We start from the raw sequence: 23,396 nt of genomic DNA on the forward strand, positions 1-23,396 counted from the left end.
AATTTTTTATAATATACAATATAATATATCATATAGTTTTATGTTGCAAACATATACGATTTTATATATTTTAACCATATATTGTTTTTTCATACAGGTAGTGTCGCATAATCATCATATATATTCGATATAATGAATCGGGACATATATTTTGAAGTATAGTAACTGCTATAAAAAAAAATAATTTTCGTTATATTTTTCCAACATATCGCATTATATATTGGATAATATACTTAAAAATATATAATATAAATATTTTTTTAATCGGGAAAATGAACATTCAATTTATCAGTTTAACTCAGGAAAGAAAATAAAGGAACAGATTAATAAAGAAAGAACAGATATCTCAGTACATATTAAGTAGATCTGACCATATAGATGTTTACATGTAAGTGTGCGTCTCAATCAGGGGATGTCAATTTACAACTCTGACTTAAAAAAACTGAATTAAGCTTTTTTAGGTTTACAACTTGATATAGGCTTGGAATAAACCTTTTAGACTTGAAATTTTATAAGTCGATAATATATATCAGCTTATATATTAACATTATAAAATGACATGTGTTTATAATATAATTTTCAATATATGGAGTTCATATAACTTGAATATATGCCAACATATAATATTATATATCATGTTTGTATATTTTGAAAATATATAATTATATAATTAAAACGGCAAAAAAATAGTTATTTTAATATATATGACTTGTTATATAACTAATTATATTGTAATATAAAATGTGTTATATTATTCAGTATAATTTTAGGATATAAGATTTTTTCATGCGGGATGCTAGGATTCATTTTACTGTGAAAGAAAAAAAGCAAATCTAATCGCAAGAAGAAATTTAAAAAGTTAAATTTTTTTTAAGGAAAGATCATTTCGTTTGACGACTAAAGTAACATAAAATAAATTTTTGAGAAGAGCCCATTTTTTCCCGCGTGAAAACTTTTTGGCAGAGTATCGAAATTACTTACTAAGCACCCTGTTTCACCCTCCCTCTCTTTTCTCTGTAATAATAAATTCCAGTAAACTTACGAGATAGAAGAGATATATTTCCACATAGAAATCGCACTTATAAAGTCAGTATTACGATGAAATACCAACAGAAATCTGAGAATAATGTGTTAGCCATCAAATAGTCTCAATAGCGAATTCTCGTAACAGGAAATTCGGCCTAGAAACCACTCGACACTAACTGATGAGACGCATAATCCGATATCCTGGCATTAGATCTAATTACACCGGGGTGAATCGAATAACAAAACACAATATTTTAGGGATTAAGCCACATTGTAATTATTTATTATATTATCTAGCATACGATCTCCAAATAAATGTGAAAGTAATTTTGCATGCATCAAACGAGAAGCGGAGAGGTTGTGCTTTATAACAGACTTGTCAAGGTCACGCGATTTTTTCGCATTGAACTGTATATATTATTTTCATATCACACTTACACGTTATAAAAAGCCCATTAATCTAAAGAGGAAACACTAATTAATAAGACTAATATTTTCATTAAGTTGTCCGATACGTATTATAATAAAAAAAAGTTCAGTAAAAAATATGTATCGTGGACGTCAGTTAGTCTGCAGTCCAAAAAAAGTCTGTGGCACAGATATCTCGTAAACGGCTTGACAAAATGACTTTATTTTTTTTTTCACTGTCTTCAGAATTATGCAAAGAAGGTCCTTTTCGAAAATCACTACTGTAGTCCTTCTCGTTTTTTTTATAATAAATAATTTCTGTTAAAACCGGCGCCATGTAAACAAACACACTGCAGCCATTTTTTTATTTTATCAGGAATGTTTTTTTTTATCATCGAACTTTGCTGATATCATAAAGTTCTACTTTACCATCAGATAATTTTTTTTTATTGCCAACTGTCATAGAATTAACTAAATTAAAAAAAAAAAGACAAATTTCTTTCTAGATGTTTATTAAAAAATTTTGTAATTAAAAATGAAAATTAATAATTTATATATTTTATTGTAACATGACCGTTCGAGGTGTGCACTTTTGGATTTTCCAAACTTTTTTTTTTTTTTTAAGATTAAGAGTTAATTTTAAACAGACATCACGCCAGATTTATATTTTCAAGTACCACAATTCTCTAAGCTTCCATTATTTTGTTAATTTAGTCATAAAAAGTTTTGTTCTCATTAAATGCTTTCGGTATAAAGTTTAAATTTTATCTCACCATTTAATTTTATGGTAATTCGAATTTTCAGCTTACGAGGAATCGCTAATTGTCAGGGCAACATTATTTTCACCTAAACCTGAGAATAAAAATGTTTTAATAAATTACCACACAACCCTTGTCAATCCAAAACTAACCGGATTTATTACTACCCTTAATTATTTTAAATCTCGTCATATCTATTTATAACTTATTCATGAATTTTATTTTTTAATTCCGATAACGACAGAATATGATTTAATTATCGCTGTGTTGTTCTTCTTCTCTTATCTATTTTTTTTATGACGCAAATTAGTGATAATCCTATTAGCCTGTTAATTAAAAATAAATTATAGAATTAACAATAATAATTAAAAAATGTTAAATAATTTTATAATGCTATTTTAATTATTTTTTAATCATTCAAATTAACTCGCGTAATTTATTTAGTCTCTGTTAATAAATAAAATTTTTCCCTATAAATATTCTGTTATAAAAATTTAGTAATCCATTTTTAAAACTAGGATGTAATTTTTTTTTTTTTTAATTTCATTTAAATGAACGGCTCCATTTACATATTAATTGCCGTAGGAAAAGATGCAAGAAGTTTTATAATTACATACAGACTTTATTATTTTTTCCCCTTCACTTTTATTTAAATTTTTTTTTTCTTTAGTATTTTTCATTTTACGGATAGTTTTTATAAATGTCAGTGACACCCATAAACATCAGGGTATTTATTATTTTTTTGACATGTCTACAAACTTGTATTTAAGAATTTTCTACCCGAAGAAAATGAATATCGAAAATATTATATGTTATATATTTTAGTAAGAAATACTAATGCAAATCAATAACCCGCGTGAAAAAATTGTATGTAATATATAATATATAATATATATATATATATATATAATATTTATATATATATATATATATATATATATATATCATTATTTTTTGGTAGCAACTCACAGTTATTTTTCAGTAGCTGCTAGCGATTATTTTTTGGTAGCAGCTACTGATTATTTTTCGAGAGCCGCTACCGATTATTTTTCGTCAAGTCATTGAATTTAGTAATTTTAAGTCATTCAAGTAAATTTCTATACTTTTCTCTTCGTGTAGATAATCAATAATATACGGCATCAAAATTTTTAAATAAAAATTTATTAGGACATGGTTGTAAAGTAAAATAATATATTAAAGTTGTAAAATGTATGCCATTCATGAAATAAATTATTTTCACTTTGCTTCTCTATGAATAGAAATATAATGTTTTCAAAATTCATGCTCTAATGCAGTTAAACCGCAATACGAATCAAATTACTCTATCAACTTCTCCATCTTTTAAAGTATTCACGCCTTAGGATCTATTTCTTCTGGCAACCAGTCAGTTATTCATTTAAATTGAATATACCCTTTTTAACTATGAAACAGAAATTACTTTTTAACAAAAAAGTTTATAGTAAAAAAATTATTCGTTCAATTTTAGATGTTATTTAAATTTTTTAAAATTGTTATTTTACACACAGAAAAAAATTCTAAAGATTACGATGATAACCTCATATTTTTTCTATTGATCGTAAAATGGTGGGCTCTATTTTCAAAATCGCTATTTTTAAGATGTACACTGAAAAAAAATTATTGGTAGCCGCTACTGGTTATTTTTCGGTAGCCGTTACCAAGTACTTTGGTACCAGATACTGCAATAATCGGTAGCAGCCACTGATTATTTCGGTAGCTATTACTGATTGGAATCGGTAGTGGCTACCGAAAAATAATAGGTAGCGGCTACTGAAAAATGAATGGTAGTGCCTACTGAAAAATAAATGGTAGCGGCTACTGAAAAATAAATGGTAGTGGCTACTAAAAAATGAATGGTAGTGTCTACTGAAAAATAAATGGTAGTAGCTACTAAAAAATAAATGGTAGTGGCTACTAAAAAATAAATGGTAGTGGCTACTAAAAAAATGAATGGTAGTGTCTACTGAAAAATGAATGGTAGTGTCTACTGAAAAATAATCGGTAGCGGCTACTGAAAAATAAGTAGTAGCGACTGAAAAATGAATGGTAGTGTCTACTGAAAAATAAATGGTAGTGTCTACTGAAAAATAAATGGTAGTAGCTACTAAAAAATAAATGGTAGTGGCTACTAAAAAATAAATGGTAGTGGCTACTAAAAAATGAATGGTAGTGTCTACTGAAAAATGAATGGTAGTGTCTACTGAAAAATAATCGGTAGCGGCTACTGAAAAATAAGTAGTAGCGACTGAAAAATGAATGGTAGTGTCTACTGAAAAATAAATGGTAGTGGCTACTGAAAAATGAATGGTAGTGTATACTGAAAAATAAATGGTAGTGGCTACTAAAAAATGAATGGTAGTGGCTACTGAAAAATAATCGGTAGCGGCTACTGAAAAATAATTGGTAGCTGCTACCGATTTTTTGTTTCAGTGTAGCACATGGGGAGAAGAGGAACTTGACTTTTAGTACATTCTTTTTCTAAAATTACTAGATTTTGAATGTAAACCGAAAACGAGTAGACTCTCGATTTTCTTCCATTCGACCCCTTTTTCATGTCATTTCTAACCAACTGCCTTATAGCTCCACGAACTCTTTCCACACTGGTTTACCTGACAGTGTGTCTAAGTGTGAAAACTTGCAATAAACTGATTACACAGCGCTGGATTTTATATCAACAAAGTTCATCGGCTGTATAACACTACTCGATGTATAGCCCATAAAATTGTTGAACAAGCATATTTTAAGAAAGTGCCTAGTGATAAGTGATACAATAACATTCTTTAGTATCACTCATCATCATTAATCTATTGAGGACACATAATATCTATATTATTAATTCCATCACGTCGTCAAAATTGAACAAGTTTTAAAGTTTCTGCAGCTAAACTTTGTACTATCAAGCTTCAAGTTGACGAAACAGTTTCTTAAATGTGTTGAGAAACTTTATGGTTTGATAATTCAATGAAAAATTTTATGCGCTTAAGCATGTTGCTGTCAGGAAACAGAAAACAAACAAGATAACGTGTCTTATTTAATTTTTGAGGTGGGGTGGGGGAAGGGTGGAAATGAGCCCTTATGAACTTCAGAATTTTTTTTAAAACGAAGAGGTACCCGGGCCTGGGGCAGTTTGGCCATGAAATGATAATAAAAGAAAATAGTAAATTTGTACATTTTTTTTGCAACTCCATGGATTAGATTTCATAGCAAATTGTCCAGCAGATAAAGCCAAATGTATAACAAAGAATTTTATCAGCAAAAAATTCCGAGATGAAATATCCGGAAATTTACATTATAAAAACGAATTGCTTTTTTATCTATACTTGTGTAGATTAAAGATGTAATTGTTGAGAATTACTTTATGCAGCTAAAAAAGTAAATAAAAATCCTGAAATGCATAACAACTAGTGAAAAAAAGTATCAATAGTAGGGTGGCCCAAAAAAACTGACTTTTTTTTTTCGAGTCTCTTATGAAAATTTTTTGGCTTACGATGTTTTAATAAGCCTCTCCAAAAATCGACGATAAAAAATTTTCAAGAGGTCGCTCATGAATTTTGAAAATATCAAAAATTATCGAAATTTGAATTTTTATTTCGAATTTTTTTCTTTCTCGTGACGGCAATAGTTTATATTTGTGAAATCATGACTACGCTGAAAATTTAAGTCCAAAATTTGAATATTTAAACCTCGCTCAAGAATTTTGAATGTTTCCGAGTGCTGTCTTTTGAAGGTTTTCGAGCGATCTTTGAATATTGATAATAAAGCTTCTCGATTTTTTCACCATCAATTTGCATCACAATGAATGGAAATATAACCAGGAAATAGAAATAATAAGTTATTTACATACTTTTTTATTTTTTAATTCAATTTTTCGGTTTTTTCGCTGATTCAAAACTTACCAAATTTTATTGCTTAAGACTGTCCTGTATATTTTTGGTTATGCAAAAGTTATATTTTAGTGAAATGATAATAATTGAGTTATAAAAAAATACAAAAACTAATTCAAAGTATTAGTCACATATTATCAGTTAATATTCAAAATTATTGAGCGCCGTTTAAATATTTAAATTTTGGGCTGAAATTTTCAGCATAGACATGATTTTACAAACATAAACTATTGCTGCCACCAAAGAAAAAATTTATAAGTAAAAAATCCGAATTTCAATCATTTTTGATATTTTCAAAATTCATGAGCGACCTCTTGAAAATTTTTTATCGTCGATTTTTGGAAAGGCTTCTTAAAACATCGTTAGCCAACAAATTTTCATAAGAGACTCGAAAAAAAAAATAGTCGGTTTTTTTGGGCCACCCTAATAATCTATTTTGAATTTTTTTTTACCTTTGAGAAGTCACTACTGAATTAAATTTTTGGACATGCATTAGAGAATTATGAAAATTAATATAAAATGATCATAACAAACTCATAAATAAACATTATTCTTTTTTGTTAATAGACGCAACTTTTTCTTTACCCTATAAAATAACGTACTCTTATGAATAGCTTCTGCGTATATTTTTTTTTTTTTTTTTTTTTTTTTTTTTATGTTCTTTATGATATACTAATCTTAGCAAGTTGTTGTGGCTTAAGAAAAATTTAAAAACCATCACGTCGCATTGCCACTGGCTATGTGTCACCTGACAAGTAAGAAAAAGAATATTTCTCGTGCTTTATAGCCCTCGACGAATGAAACGAATCTTGAAGTTGAAATTAAAAATTGCATATTAAATGTACTGTTTGTGAATGTCAATTTAAATTTTTCTATATTCTCAAAACAATGCTTAAAACCACGGGATCTATTTACCCTAAGCTGAATTTTTTTTGAGGCTGTATAACTATTAAAAATCCCCTAATGATTAAAAGTAAGATCCGAAACAGTGCGAAAGCTGTGTCAGATCAAAAATAGTTATTTTCTCCTTTGATGTTAAGATAACTTTTATAAGGTGACATTTTTAGATACTTTTCGTAACACGTATATTGGCAAACCTCCAGCATCAGAAATGCTCATTGTAAACAGCTGACTAACGATGATGCTATCCCTTGAACCACAGAGCATTATATCGAAGCACTTTATATCGAGCTCCGACCGATCAAAAGCATCTATCAGCAATTAGTAAATGAGTGCTCCTTGTACCTGCACTTGACACCAAAGCTAACTGGAGATAAGACCCAGCAAGATACTTGCTAAAAGTACTTATTTATCGAAGATATTCTCAAACTTTTAGAAGTTTTATAAAAATTCAAAATGCAAGGCATATATTTTTATATTATATTGAATATTTTGGAATGGAATATTTGAAAAAGGTTATTCTTTACACGGAAAAAAAAGTATAGTAAAAATTATAATATTGTAGTAAAATTTACTAACAGATATGAAAAAATACATTCTGCATTGTAAATATTACTAAACGTTTAGTAAAATTTACTAGTTAGTAATAATTACATAAGATATTCAAAATTACTCGTACTGTATTTTTTGCTGAGACGATTATATTTTTTACTATTTGTATAGTAAATTTTACTATAAGTACTATTGATGAATACTAATTTAAGGAAGTCAATTTTCTAATGCTATATAGAATTTGTTACTATACAAAATATTAAAAGGGCAAATATATAAAATTTTGCCGCTTATTAAATATATATCATATATGGATTATTGTATAACATATTATATAATGATGTCATACATTTTTGATATAACATTAAACATATAACATTTGATATACCAGTAAGATATATATTTTTTTATTCGCAGATATATAACTTGTATTATATTCGGAATAGTATATGATTCGATATATAATATGTATTATATATCACAGTATAGGATAAACAGTATATTGAAATCGATTATTGAATTGATTTTAGAATCGGATGAATCCATTAGAAAAATGAATAATATTATCAGATATCACATATATGTAGGATTATACATAGTGATATATAGCAATAATATATTACCATGAATAGGCGGTAGTATATATATGGCAAGTTATATTGTGATACTTTATGAGGGTATATATGTAGAAAAATATACATAGTATTATATAACAATAATATATCTCATCATATACTTTACATCATATACATTCACATATAAAAAATTATTATATTGATACATTATATTTTGCAACATATATGGAAATATATGGCAGTAATACATTTGAAGTTATATCGTCACATATATCATAAACATATTGAGTAAACATATATAATTAGATATATAAAATTTTGCCGCTTATTAAATATATTACTCATATATGGATTATTGTATAACATATTATATAATGATGTCATACATTTTTGATATAACATTAAACATATAACATTTAATATACCAGTAAGATATATATTTTATTATTCGCAGATATATAACTTGTATTATATTCGGAATAGTATATGATTCGATATATAATATATATTATATTTTACAGTATAGGATGAACAGTATATTGAAATCGATTATTGATTTGATTTTAGAATCGGATGACTCCATTAGAAAAATGAATAATATTATCATATATCACATATATGTAGGATTATACATAGTGATATATAGCAATAATATATTACCATGAATATGCGGTAGTATATATATGGCAAGTTATATTGTGATACTTTATGAGGGTATGTATATAGTAAAATATACATAGTATTATATAGCAATAATATATCTCATCATATACTTTACATTATATACTTTCACATATAAAAAATTATTATATTGTTACATTATATTTTGCAACATATATGAAAATATATGGCAGTAATACATTTGAAGTTATATCGTCACATATATCATAATTATATTGAGTTAACATATATAATTAGATATATATAATTTCGCCGTTATATATGGTCACATATTCACCATATATCAATATATGTTCGACCATATATAGTTTTTTCATGCGTATTTTTTACTAACACGATTATATTTTTTTACTGTCTGTATAGTAAATTCTACTGTGTATAGATAAAATTAAAAGTTGGTGGGGATAGCATATGCAAATATGTATTACAAGTTCTGAAACTTTTGTCCAAAGGAGACATCGGGCCGTCAGACATAGGAAAGGACTCGCGCGCGGGAGATCAGGGTTCGAATCTCGGTTGAGACAAGTGATTTTTTAAAAAACAAAAATCGACACCGACATCAATACAGATGACATAAATAACAATAATAATCAAAATGATGTCAATAATAATAAAAAGATAAAAGCTAATAAAAATTTAATTTTATTTTTTTTTCCATTCTAATATAGTAAAATTTACTAAACAGGACAGTAAAATTTACTAAACACGATAGTAAAATTTTCTAAATATAACCAAAAATTAATATGCAATCTAGGAGATTTTTCATAGCCACTATATGAAAAATTACTAAACGCCTTGTAAAATATGCTTATCTGTTTATTAATTTTTCATATAAATCATAAGCATTTCAAGATTACTATCCAAATTTAGTAATTATTCTTATATTTTTTTCTCAGTGTACAGTCATGAGTAGTGTTTGCTTTACTGTCGCGACTACTGTCTAGCGCAGTGACCAGTCATGTCATAAACCACATTCACAAATTCACCGTAATGCATGTCTCATGAGTAGAGCGAACATTCTATGCTAAGACATGTGTAGCACGATTGTAAGTGTGTTTAGGACACTGCCGATTACTCGGCTAAGACAGTGACCACAGAAGTAAAGCATGCATTTATGCCCACTAATAAAAAAAAAGGTCATGTACAAAAATAGCGATTACATTGAAAAGGGTTAACGATTGACAGTAGAGTAACTATTACTACTTCTACATTCCTCTGCTTACCAATACTATAGTTAGAGACTTGCCTCAACAAAGTTTGTTATTTAAAATTCTGATTTTTATTTTTTATGGCTAGCCTATCAAATCTAATTTCAGGATTTTCTTCTTTGAACAACTTTCGTACATATGAATTTAGATCACCTGGGTTAAACACTTTGTAGAAGTAACACACCATAAAACATAATTGACGTGATGTGATACAACCAATTCAATGAATGTCGGGTAGTTATGTGATCACGTCTAAGATCAAATACAGAAGTCGTGTTATGAGCCTGCTCGTTAAAACTCCATCGACATATTTCTATGGAACACATTCTCTCTCCATGACTATGAGAATCATGTACACATTCACACGCTTGTGAAGTAGGGGATGTGAGATACGGCGGTCGATTGCTGAGCAGATGGGGATACAGGGATTCTTAGAATCATATTCCCCTACTCTTCTATAAGCGGGTTGATAATGCGACTACTGTATTAATAAGTCGCTGTAATTTCGCTTTAAAATATATGATAAATATCAGAAAATATATGTGGCCAATTTAACTATTTTCTGATATATTTTTTTTCATATTGAAAAATATAATATTCATCATATACGAGTCCGTATATATTTAGCATATATAAAATATATATGTCAATCATATACAAAAAATATATTTTCATCATATATGAACATATATATTTTTGTCATATACAAAAACTATATTTTTATTATACAAAAATAGATATTTCTATCATATACGAAAAATATATTCTGATCACATAAAAACATATATTTATATTGTATATGAAAAAAAAAGTTTTTTATTCGGATGATCCACTCCAATTAAATTAGATCTAAATTTTAATATACTTTCTAAATTGCAGATAAAATTCTCGAAATTAGTTAATTTGATGTGAATATATAATATACACATATACATATACATACACCGAATAAAATATATGCTTAAATATAACAAAGAAAATATATGGTGCCATACATAATATAAATTATATGCTACCATATATTTCATTTCATATAAAAACTTTATATTTTTTTAATATAAAATGAAATATATCAATACAATATATCGCGTGCCAAAAGGTAAAAGGGCGTATTGCTACAGGTTAGTAGGGAATTATGCTGAAAGGACGTATAAGAAAATTTTATTTTGCCATTAGCTTTGAAATTTTTCGAAACGCAAAGATCTGCAAAAAAAAAATTTGGGCATCCTTGAGCTAAAAGCGCGTATCTCAAGACATACGCCCTTTTACCTTTTGAAAAGTAGTGCCTAAAGGTAAAAGGGCGCATAAAAAAAAATTCTAGTTTTAATACAAAATACTGACAAATAATTTCACAAGACAAGTTAGATGAAAAAACACTCCTCCTACACTTTTTTTTTTAATTTATTAAAAATAAAATAACTGAAAAAAAAAATAAAATGAAAATATCAAATTTTCAATTGAATAAAAAATTTTCATAACGACTATAAAAAATAAAAATTTACTGACTTTTTCTTTAATCAGTGTTTTGGATTATGGATCCGTCATGAATCAGAATATATGAAAAAAAAAAAAAAAAAAAAAAAAAAAAAATCCAAAGTACGTGCGACAGACACGGAGGAAGAGGGTATAGGAATCGTACCTAAATGAACCGGTTATTTCTGCTTCTTTTTTTTTTTTTTTTCAATTTAGTATAAGAATTTTAAAATACTATTATAAACTCTAATAATTAACTGTGAAATAAAATAACATTCAGACAATTTGCAGCATTTTTTTTTTTTCATTTTTAGACTTCGGCTAAGCTTTTTAATAAATTTTTTAGAAAAAAAATTTATACGCCCTTTTACCTTTTGGTCACGAAATTTTCAAATTCCTAAAGCTAAAAGGGCGCATAATTAAAGACATACGCCCTTTTACCTTTGGGAAAACAATATGTGATTTTCAAGCGTAGAAAATGTTTACTAATCAATTGGCGATGAAAAAAAAATTTATGCGCCCTTTTACCTTTGCAAAGGTAAAAGGGCGCATACATTGGTATGCGCCCTTTTACTTTTTGGCACGCGATATTATAAGGTAAATGTAAATGTATATATGGCTTAATATAAAAAACATATAAGATATATATGGAATACATATATTTACTACTGTATATAATTTTATATTAAATCAGCGAAAATCTCTACATGATTTTTTATAATATATCATATATTTTTTTGTTGCAAACATATATGATTTTATATATTTTAACCACATATTGTTTTTTTATACGGGTACAGAGATAATCAATGATTGGTCGAACAGTAGTTGCTACCAAGGGTTTGCAAGTCGTTGTCGGAAAAATATTTCTCTATTAACTGGCAAAATGGGTCTTTAAGGACATATGGGTAACTTAAAGTCGCTGGTGTCTCGAAACACATTGAAATTATCTAACGCGATTCAGCGACTAAACTCTTAAGCTTTAAAGTTTTCTTCAAGAGAACGAGTAATGAGAGCTATTACGGCGACCACACTTTAAAGTTATTGCCGTAAGAAAGTTCATGTACCCCTTATACAACCAAGCTGGCCGACAGGGGATTAAATATTGAGCTGATTATAAAATTTTAAATAATTAGAAAAATTTTTGCAATAATTTACAGGTGCAATCTTTACTCATGACCAAAAGGACAGCAGCACAGAGCTGGCCTTCAAGTATGCCGTTTACAAAATCAACAAAGAGAAAATTATTCTACCGAAAACGAATCTGGTGTACGACATTCAGTATGTACCCAAAGATGACTCTTTCCATGCATCAAAAAAGGGTAAATATAATAATTATTATTTTAATTGTATCGTATTAAATTAAGATATGTCGTTTCACTTTAAGATCAAATTTCCAATCCGGGATAGTGTGTGGAAAATAACTGGAACCCATTAATGGATCCGGTAGCTCTTACTTTTGGCACGAGTGAATAATTACTATTCTATAAGTAATAGATGCAAGCGCTTAGTAATTTTGAATTTATGGTAGCACACTTTACTTATAGTATAGTAATATTTTACTTTGGTCAAAAGTAAAAGCTTGGATTCCATTAGTGGTTTCAGATTGCTTTCCACATAAGTATTTTTGCATACTTGTTTTTCCGTATGGTTTTGTAGTTGAGGCTTCGTGGAATTTCTTACTAAATCTCGAAATTGATTCAAATCAGTTAATCCATTCGAATTTTTACATACGTACACTCACTCGAACGCCATCTTGAAAATAGTCAATATAGTTTACTAGGACCTCAAAATGTCGAAATTTGTTCAAACTCGGTTTTCCAAAATCAGACCGAAACCAATAACTTTCTTTTCTTTCAAAATTGTTATTTCGCTTAACGAAAAGTTTAATGAAGATTCAAACATAATAATTGATTTATTGGATTGAAATAACGATTTATAAGGTGTCGGCAGGTAATAAGCCCTAGCTAAGGGAGATTTTGAGTAGAAACTAAAATATTGCATTTAATTATCGGTGTATCATTAATCTTTATTTCAATTAGCCATAAAATGTAGTAAAGTAATGGTAATTTTTACCATAAACAAACAAAAAATTATACTTTTACAAAAACCATACGAATAGGCCTTATTTTACTACGGTAGGGTAATAAGGCCTACATGAAACTGAAGCAAGCGGCCGTAAGAAGTAGCGGCCAGTAATTTTTTGCGTGGCCGCTACTTATTTTGGCCGGTAGCTTCAGCTTCTATAAGGCCTACGGGTTAAACAAACTTGAATAGTTTGACTATACTTAATAAAATTGGTATTAGAGATGAATCATCACTTAAATTTAGCAACAATACTTTTTAAGAGTCAGAAGACTAGATTGTTTTTTATAATTTCTGCGCAACAGCATATGACAGATGATGAAATATAGAAGACAGAGAACGTGGTATCGGGACTCTATAAATTTTTCGTAACATCTATGCAAGACCCTTCTACTAGAGTAGCCTTTAGCGGAGGCGGTTATTTTAAATATTATTTCTGTCACTTAAGCCTTATTACCCGACAGACCTTATTTTAACTAAATAAAGTGTTAGTAAACTACCCTGAGTTCTATGGCGCTTGAGGTGTGGGAAAACAACAAAAATTTTCAAACGCAATATTTTTTTATCGAGTATTACATTTGTAGCATCTCTAATTTATAGATAAAGAAGAAAAAACATTGCCGCGATATAATCTTGATAAATTAACGTGGCAATACATTCATTTAAATTTTTTATTTTGTTTTTCAAACAGTAATAATTCTTAAAGTAAACATGAATTTCTCACTTACTTTATTATAATCCTGATCTCTTGCTCAGGGTATTTGAGAAAGCCCATGGGTAAGAGGCGTTACCTCAAGGAAAATTTATCGATGTACCGTATAATCTACCTGGATAACAGGGTACTAGCTGCGGCTACGCAATAGCTTTGCCACGTTCGTCTTCAGTTATGCATCCCTTGTAGTATATAACTATGTACTTGGATATCAAGTATTTATAAGCCATTAATATCCACTCCATTTAATAAAGAACATAATAAACCACTATGAAATATAAAAAATAAAATTAATCTCCCATTATTTATTTCATATTTATCAGTCATTTTTTAACTTAAATGGGTTTCTTCTATTTATTCTTTAAAATAAATAGAAAAAAAAAAAAACAGTTTTTACTAAGAAGAACTGAAATACTTTTTAGTTTTTAATCTTCCCGCTAAGAAAATTGAAAATTTTCAAAAAACGAAAAGTTATCTCTTTTGGTCGGATTTTTGAAAACCAAATATTGAACAAATCGCGACATTTTCAGGTCATAGGAAACTGTTCTGACCGTTTTCAAGACGATGTTCGATTGTATGTAGCTGTTATAATTTTTTTACGAAATTAAAATTTATTATATAGACTATCATTTCTCATAAGCACATAACTTAACAAATGATGAAAATTTTTAATAAATACGAAATTGTACAACTGCATCAAATGGTCCAATCGTCCCCTTTGCGGGGGCAATTGAACCACTAGTCGGGGACAATTGAACCAAGAGTTTTAGAACCACAAACGAATGACTTTAATGAATAATTTACTATTCATTACAGCTGAAAACTAAAATTACAACATTTCTAATAATATTTATTATTTTATATAACATTATATGTTATAACAATCACTTTTAAAACTTCTGTCAATATAATTATTTTTTTTCTTGGTTAGGTTAGCTTGTTTTCACATTCTGTCAAGATGCGCGCGCATGTCTGATGCTCACAGTGTGATTCGTGTGATTCAACCGTCCCCGAGAGTACTGGTTCAATTGACCCCATATGATTTTATTGAAATAATTAGTTTAGAAAAAAATATTCAAGAACTATTTTACTAGAAGTAAAGTTAGAAATTTATGACTAATATATGTAAGAAGGTATTACAAAAAAATTTTAAGATTACATTTGAAAATTAAAAAATTATTAAACAATTTGTCAAGAGCTGAAAAAAAATTTCAGATGCCTAAAAACACAAAAACTTGAATTTTTTAAAAATTAAATCATCATATTAGTTCGAAATTTTGGTCAGAGTAAGGTTTAGTGTATTAAAATATAATTCCAAGGACGACTCAATTTTATATTTTTTTCGATTTTTTAAGCTTACTGGTTCAATTGCCCCCACTACATCTCAATCCCACACTTCATACGCGTCATTCGTTTTTCAGTAATTCATAAAAGTAAATTTACTAATCAAAATATTGCATAAGCATTTAGAGCGCGCAGTTTTTTATTTTCCAAATACTTTTTGTAAATGCAGAACTATATAAAAATCATTTTGATTGTCTATGATACCTGACACTATTTTTGACCTTAAACATCAATTTTTTTTTTTTCTGGCGAATAAAAGCTATTAGAGATATCCGTTTCCTTCATACCTCTTTTTCATGCTCACTGCACAAAAACTTTAGATGACATCCGATGAGAAGCTGCCATTATGTTACAAAAAAAAAATATCACCATTTTGAATATAGTAACCACTGACGTAACGTCAAATGTTGAAAAAGAAGGGTAAAATGGTCTTCTTCAGAAAAATTTCGATAATAAATTTTTTTTCAACATTCACTTTAATCCCTGAATTTCTATAAATTCCTTGTCTTAACCCCCCCCCCCCCCCAATGTGGTTTATTATCTATTAATTGCATTAGAAAATAAATTTCAAGATACAATACAATCACAGAACTGAATACTACGTGCCAATTAAACAAATGTAACATTTTTAATTTCAAAAAGATTGAAAATATAAAAAAATTTGTGAAAAAGATCAAACAGCTGGTTTAAGAGAAACGTGAATTCTGTGTCAAAGAGACCTTAGCTGAAAGTCCGTATTATTGCACTAAAGTAAAGGAGCATCGCGAGTAATTAGATTTCAACTGAACGAAGAGATTTAACGTGTAATTACATTGATTGAGCAGCATCACGTGGTTTTGAGTCTGCTATGCTCGTTCAAGCTCCAAGGGATAGCCTAATATCCTGTGTTCTATTGATTAACAAATTCAGATATTGGGTTTAACAGTTTTCAATAGATTTAATGAATGGAAAACCTTTCAGATCCATTAGTCAAGTAAACTTAGATTTTGTAATAATCAATTTGAAACTTCCCATTTATGATTTCATTTAAAAGTCGATATTCCGCATGAAAAAACTATACATGGTCGAACATATATTGATATATGGTGAATATGTGACCATATATAACGGAAAAATTATATATATCTAATTATATATGTTTACTCAATATAATTATGATATATGTGACGATATAACTTCAAATGTATTACTGCCATATATTTCCATATATGTTGCAAAATATAATGTAACAATATAATAATTTTTTATATATGAAAGTATATGATGTAAAGTATATGATGAGATATATTATTGCTATATAATACTATGTATATTTTACTACATATATATCCTCATAAAGTATCACAATATAACTTGCCATATATATACTACCGCATATTCATGGTAATATATTATTGCTATATATCACTATGTATAATCCTACATATATGTGATATATGATAATATTATTCATTTTTCTAATGGAGTCATCCGATTCTAAAATCAATTCAATAATCGATTTCAATATACTGTTCACCCTATACTGTGAAATATAATATATATTATATATCGAATCATATACTATTCCGAATATAATACAAGTTATATATCTGCGAATAATAAAATATATATCTTACTGGTATATTAAATGTTATATGTTTAATGTTATATCAAAAATGTATGACATCATTATATAATATGTTATACAATATTCCATATATGACTAATATATTTAATAAGCGGCAAAATTTTATATATTAGCCCATATATAATTTTATCTATTTTTATATATTCAAAGTATAATTCTCGATATATGATCAGCTATGTATAGCTTTTTTATGCGGGTCTGAGATTTTATTTATTTAACAGAAGTGTTAGATGGACTGTTAGACTAATTTTTTTTTAAATGCTTTGCAAATTATGTCAATGATCATTGTTATGATAAGTTATTTGAGGATGGATTAATATGTGAAAAGAAGCACATTTTTTAATAGATTTATTCACCTTTTGATGATAATTTAAAGTCCGTGACAAAAAGTTTCAAAACTTTTGTCAGCAAGACAGTTCATTTCCACCTCAGCGAAGAAATCTCTTTGCGATGAGCAAAACTGTGGTCTCTGCAAAAGCATCTTATTTCCGGTGCTACTCAAACAAAGTCGGTCTGATCTTTTCAAGACAAAACTTTTGTTTTTTTTTCTTCTTAACTTCATTTGACATCTTGAATTTCCGATAAAATTCCTATGTTTTTTTTTCTTTTCTTTCGATCTGTTTATAATTTACTCCGAATTGATAAGATAAGGTATGATTTTACTTACACAGAGTTTTATAGTAAAAATTAAAAAAAAAGTTTCAGGTAACGGTGAAACACTTTGATATTTTTGAAAATTATACTAATTGCTTGAGCAAATTTTTCATAAAATTTTATTAATCTCCAAGCGGTAAATAGTAAATATTCTATTTCATAGTTTCCAGATTTTAATTTATTTGATGCCGTAAGATGGACATCAAAATTTGAATTTTAAATTTGCTATTTGCTATTAGAAACTGTTTCCACATAAAAAGAAGAGAATGGTAATAATTACCATTCTACATGGTAACCAGTCCTATTTTTTAAAGCATAGGAATCATTACTATGTAGCATGGGAATGATTACTATCCTTCTGGTAATATTTACCATACTGCATAGTAATCATGCTACTGGTAAATATTACTTTGTAGCATAGTAATCAAAGCCATGCTAGAATGCTACTGAGTCCCATGCTGAATAGTGTGAAAGTAGTTTCAATATTAAGTGCTGCTATATAGTATATATGTCTAATATAACCTGTACATATATTAACCTTAATTACTACTTATATCAATGAATATTATTTTAATGAAAATTATCAATCATACGAAACTCAAGTATTATTTGACAAAGTATCATTGTCTATTGTATTCTGATTTAAAATGCTATTCTACCACACGTATCGTCACTGCTGCAGACGGTAAAATGTATATTCCAAAGCGCTGGATTTAATATTTTTAATTTAGATAATTGTTAACTTCCTCTACATTAATAATTCATAATTAATAATTTTACTTGCAATAAAATATTAATTAAATATATTTTCAATAAATAATTAAATTATTATAATATTTTTCTAATAAAAATAACCCATGTTAAAATATGTTAATGTTAATATTTATTATTTTATTTAAAAATTTTTTAAATCAGTTAAAAATTTATTCATTATTAATTAAACAACCTAATTTTTTAATTATAAAACCTTATTTTAAGATTGACCTTACTACCTTTAATTGGAAGCAGTTTCATCGAAATTATAATAATTACAATGTAGCATAGGAATGATTCCAATGTAGCATGGTAATCATTCCCATGCTAGCATAGTAATGATTATCATGCTACCATGGCTAGCGTTACCATTCAACGTCGGACAAATTACTATGTCAAATAAATAATACGGCTAAAAAACTTGCGTTACCATGCTACATAGTAATAATTACTGTCTCACATTGGAGAATATACCATTCACTTCTCTCCATGCAAAATCTTGACGTCGAAGAAAATTTCGCCGTCGAAAAATAATAATGCAGAAAAAATACATATTCTTACCACAGAAAAACTTGCTCGGTAATACATTAGATTCCGGAAACGAATTTTTTTTTTTCCATAAGTCTATAAACTTTCGATAAGATCATTATTTCCTTCAATAAACTCTATACTATTACTTTTGTTTTATGAAGGACGTAAAAATGAATCATTTTTTGTTCTTAAAAATTTTATAAGGACTGTAAAAGAAAAGTTTCTCAAAAGTATCCAGTAATTATACTTTTTATATACTGAACTCAACAGTTTTATCATCGATACAACATATAAATGTTTTTATTATAAAAAGAACAGTAACAATCAATTCAATCTATATTTTTATTTGAACATACATAGCTCCTAGTCTACAAAAGTCTTTAGTAGCTCGAGGGAAGTGAGGATAGAGGATGAAGAAGTACTAAAGGTCCTTTAGAAACTCTCCTGACGACAAGTGCTTCATTCCTACGCGTTCCATCGTTCTGTTCTGTTATCTCGTTTATCACGAATACGTTCAACTTTACCCTCAGGGAGAACAAAAGACACATCCAAATAAATTGCTTGCTTTAAAAAAATTCTGTCAACTTTTTAACACTTTATTTAACTTGGCTGACAATATCAAACAATTATTTTTAATGATCAAAAATATTAAAGATAAGTAAAACACATGGAATGGATTTAAACATTCATCATTTGTCGCTACATGAGTGTAAGGCTTAAGCCGATGTATCATAACCTTCAAGCAAATAGCGTTTTCAGGATTGTCATGTTCGCTTCGTAGTTTACTTGTAGGGTACATTGTTTTTTGCAAACCCTGCTATGAAGGTTCAACTTTCAAGAAGTGAAGACCCAAGAAAAGAAGTTTAGATCTGTTTAGATCTTATCAAATTTGATCAGGTCTGATCAAATTTTATGTATGAATACGTACGAACTGATTTGATCTGTTCTGATGAAAGTAAATCTAGGCTGATATAAACCTGCTTAAAAATCAGTCTATCTAGGCTTGAACAGATAAGGTACCGATGGATAATAAGGCCTAGCTAAGGGAGATTTTGAATAGAATCGAAAATATTGCATTTAACTATCGGTGTAACATTCATCTTTATTTCAATTAGCCATAAAATGTAATGAAGTAATGGTAATTTTTACCATAAACAAACAAAAAATTATACTTTTACAAAAACCATACAAATAGGGCTTGTTTTACTATGGTAAGGTAATAAGGCCTACATGAAACTGAAGCAAGCGGCCGTAAGAAGTAGCGGCCAGTAATTTTTTGCGTGGCCGCTACTTATTTTGGCCGCTAGCTTCAGCTTCTATAAGGCCTACGGGTTAAACAAACTGGAATAGTTTAACTATACTTAATAAAATTGGTATTAGAGATGAATCATCCCGCAGAAAAACAATGTATATTTTTATTTTATATGTGAAAATATATAATTATATAAAGTGGCAAAAATTTATGTATGTTTGAATATAATGTTCATATAACTTGAAAGTATATTTCTTCTTATAACATAAACTATAAAAGAAAATATATATTTTATTATAGAGCATTGTATATTTTCAAAATATAATTTCCCGGTTATAAATTCCAATACAATGAAATATAATCGAGACATATATTTTTAAGTATAGTAACTGCTATAAAAAAAAATAATTTTCATTATATTTTTCCAACATATCGCATTATATATTGGATAATATACTTAAAAATATATAATATAAATATTTTTTTAATCGGGAAAATGAACATTCAATTTATCAATTTAACTCAGGAAAGAAAATAAAGGTACAGATTAATAAAGAAAGAACGGATATCTCAGTAAATATTAAGTAGATCTGATCATATAGATGTTTACATGTAAGTGTGCGTTTCAATCAGGGGATGTCAATTTACAACTCTGACTTAAAAAACTGAATTAACCTTTTTTAGGTTTACAATTTAATATAAGCTTGGAATAAACCTTTTAGACTTTAAATTTTATAAGTCGATAATATATATTAGCTTATATATTAACATTATAAAATGACTTATGTGTTTACAATATAATTTTCAATATATGGAGTTCATATAGCTTGAATATATGCCAACATATAATATTATATATCATGTTTGTATATTTTGAAAATATATAATTATATAATTAAAATGGCAAAAAAATAGTTATTTGAATATATATGACTTCTTATATAAATAATTATATTGTAATATAAAATGTGTTATATTATTCAATATAATTTTAGGATATAAGATTTTTTCATGCGGGATCACTTAAATTTAGCAACAATACTCTTTAAGAGTCAGAAGACTAGATTGTTTTTTATAATTTCTTCTGCGCAACAGCATCTTACGGATAATGAAATATAGAAGACAGGGAAGGTGGTATCGGGACTATAAATTTGTCGTAACATCTATGCAAGACCCTTCTACTAGAGTAGCCTTTAGCAGAGGCGGTTATTTTAAATATCATTTCTGTCACTTAGGCCTTATTACCCCCGGGCACCTTATATAAACTTATAAACCAATGGTATTTTTGGAACCTACTCGACTAGTTATGACAGCGAAAGATTTCATTGAACAATCCATCTGGACAAATGCAAGATCCAAATTCCCATGAAATCCACTTCCAGCGAATCTGAATCCGTGAAAATTTACTATTTCCTCAGCGGTCCCGTTTTGCCCTAAATAAATATAAAATTGTTGCATGGAATCACCAGCATCTAGCGTCACACATATGACGTCGCAATACGTTCGTCGTCTTGGCAACGGTAGCATCGGCGGTTAAAGAGATTAACTTTCCTATTTATCTCGGGACGTTTGCCATCAGCTGCGAAAAGTTTTTTTTACATCTCGCGCTATAAACAAATCCACCCAACTCCCACACTGGCTCGCATCCACGTCAGTTTTATTTTCATATTTTTTTTTTTTTTGTTGTTTTTTATTGCATTCACGTTTTTCTCCGATTAAACCCCCTATTTCTCTTTCAGTATATTCCGATATAGTAATATAGATTACCCGTTCGATTTAGTTTCACATACTTTTCAGTTGTCATAATCCTCTTTCATGGTATTACATGAAAAATATATATAATAAAATAAAACCGATTGCCCAAAAACAAAAATTTTGTTTGCATTGAAAATCATCAGAGAACTATTCTGATTTATTTCTATTTCTAGTGTTATATTTAACTCTATTGAACGAATTCACTCACATAAGATAGGAATCATGATCAATCTCAAATATTATTGTTGTCATATAGAAAGCTTTTATTTTTCTTTTTCTTGACAGAGATGAGGGGCGACTAACGGCAATTAAATAGATAAGCACTTATATAAAAAGAAAGTGTGTTCAAACGGATTTTTTTTTTATTAATTCAGTATAGTAAAAATTATTCAATAACTTCCTAGCTTTACTACTCCGATATTACATCTGTAGCTGGCAGAAAACTTAATCAGAATCTTGTTGTATATCTGCTCCCTAAACTAAATGATTTTTTTGTTCGGAATGGCTTTTTTACGGATTCATATCATAACAAAATTTTTTTATGTAATGACAATATAACGAACACAAAAATATAATTTTGCAACTCATGGTAAGAAAGCACGTCTTAGATTGGTTAAAAATGACACTACAAGAATAAATATCGCGAAGAATGTCCACATTGTTCGTGAAAAATATGACAAATCTACACTTTTTATATATATCGATATACTATTTATTAGTTACTAAACGATCCAACAGAAAACTCAATGAACAGCCGTCTCGAGTTAGGACAACGGAAAGTCCAGACTATAGAAAATCATCTTACTGTATTTAATTATAACCTACAATTCATTATATGAACCTTGACTCGAAACTTCAGTTATTTTTGCTGAGTATCAATATATTGAAAACAATAAAAATAATTTTAAATTATTATAAAAATCAATGGAATCATATTTAATTGTTACTATTATTATTTATTAATCTTTTGCATCAGAAATAATGCAGGAATTAATTTTATATTAATACGATTGAATATTATTTTAGGTTAGATAAAAAATGAAATTTAATGTAGAGTCCTTTTTTACCAACAAAAGACATTCTTTCTTACCATTCGATGCTAAAACTGGTAACCGATTGAGAGGAAGGGCTTTGGACACTCGTGTGTTGGCAACACTCGCTTAACGCTTCGTTAACCAATCACACTCGTAGTCGAAAGCA

At 28.1% G+C, this 23,396-nt stretch overlaps 1 protein-coding gene across 5 annotated transcripts in view; it reads left to right on the top strand.

The window, feature by feature from the left end:
- Positions 1–23,396, top strand: part of LOC103571356 (glutamate receptor ionotropic, kainate 2) — a 122,004-nt gene that overhangs the window by 32,709 nt on the left and 65,899 nt on the right. For all 5 annotated transcript variants that reach the window (XM_053741044.1, XM_053741048.1, XM_053741047.1 and 2 more), the window contains one exon: positions 12,644–12,805. In XM_053741044.1, coding sequence (XP_053597019.1) covers positions 12,644–12,805 — 162 coding nt within the window. The remainder of the gene's footprint in view (positions 1–12,643; positions 12,806–23,396) is intronic.

Source organism: Microplitis demolitor, chromosome 8 (genome assembly GCF_026212275.2).
Source record: "Microplitis demolitor isolate Queensland-Clemson2020A chromosome 8, iyMicDemo2.1a, whole genome shotgun sequence".
NCBI lineage: Eukaryota > Metazoa > Arthropoda > Insecta > Hymenoptera > Braconidae > Microplitis > Microplitis demolitor.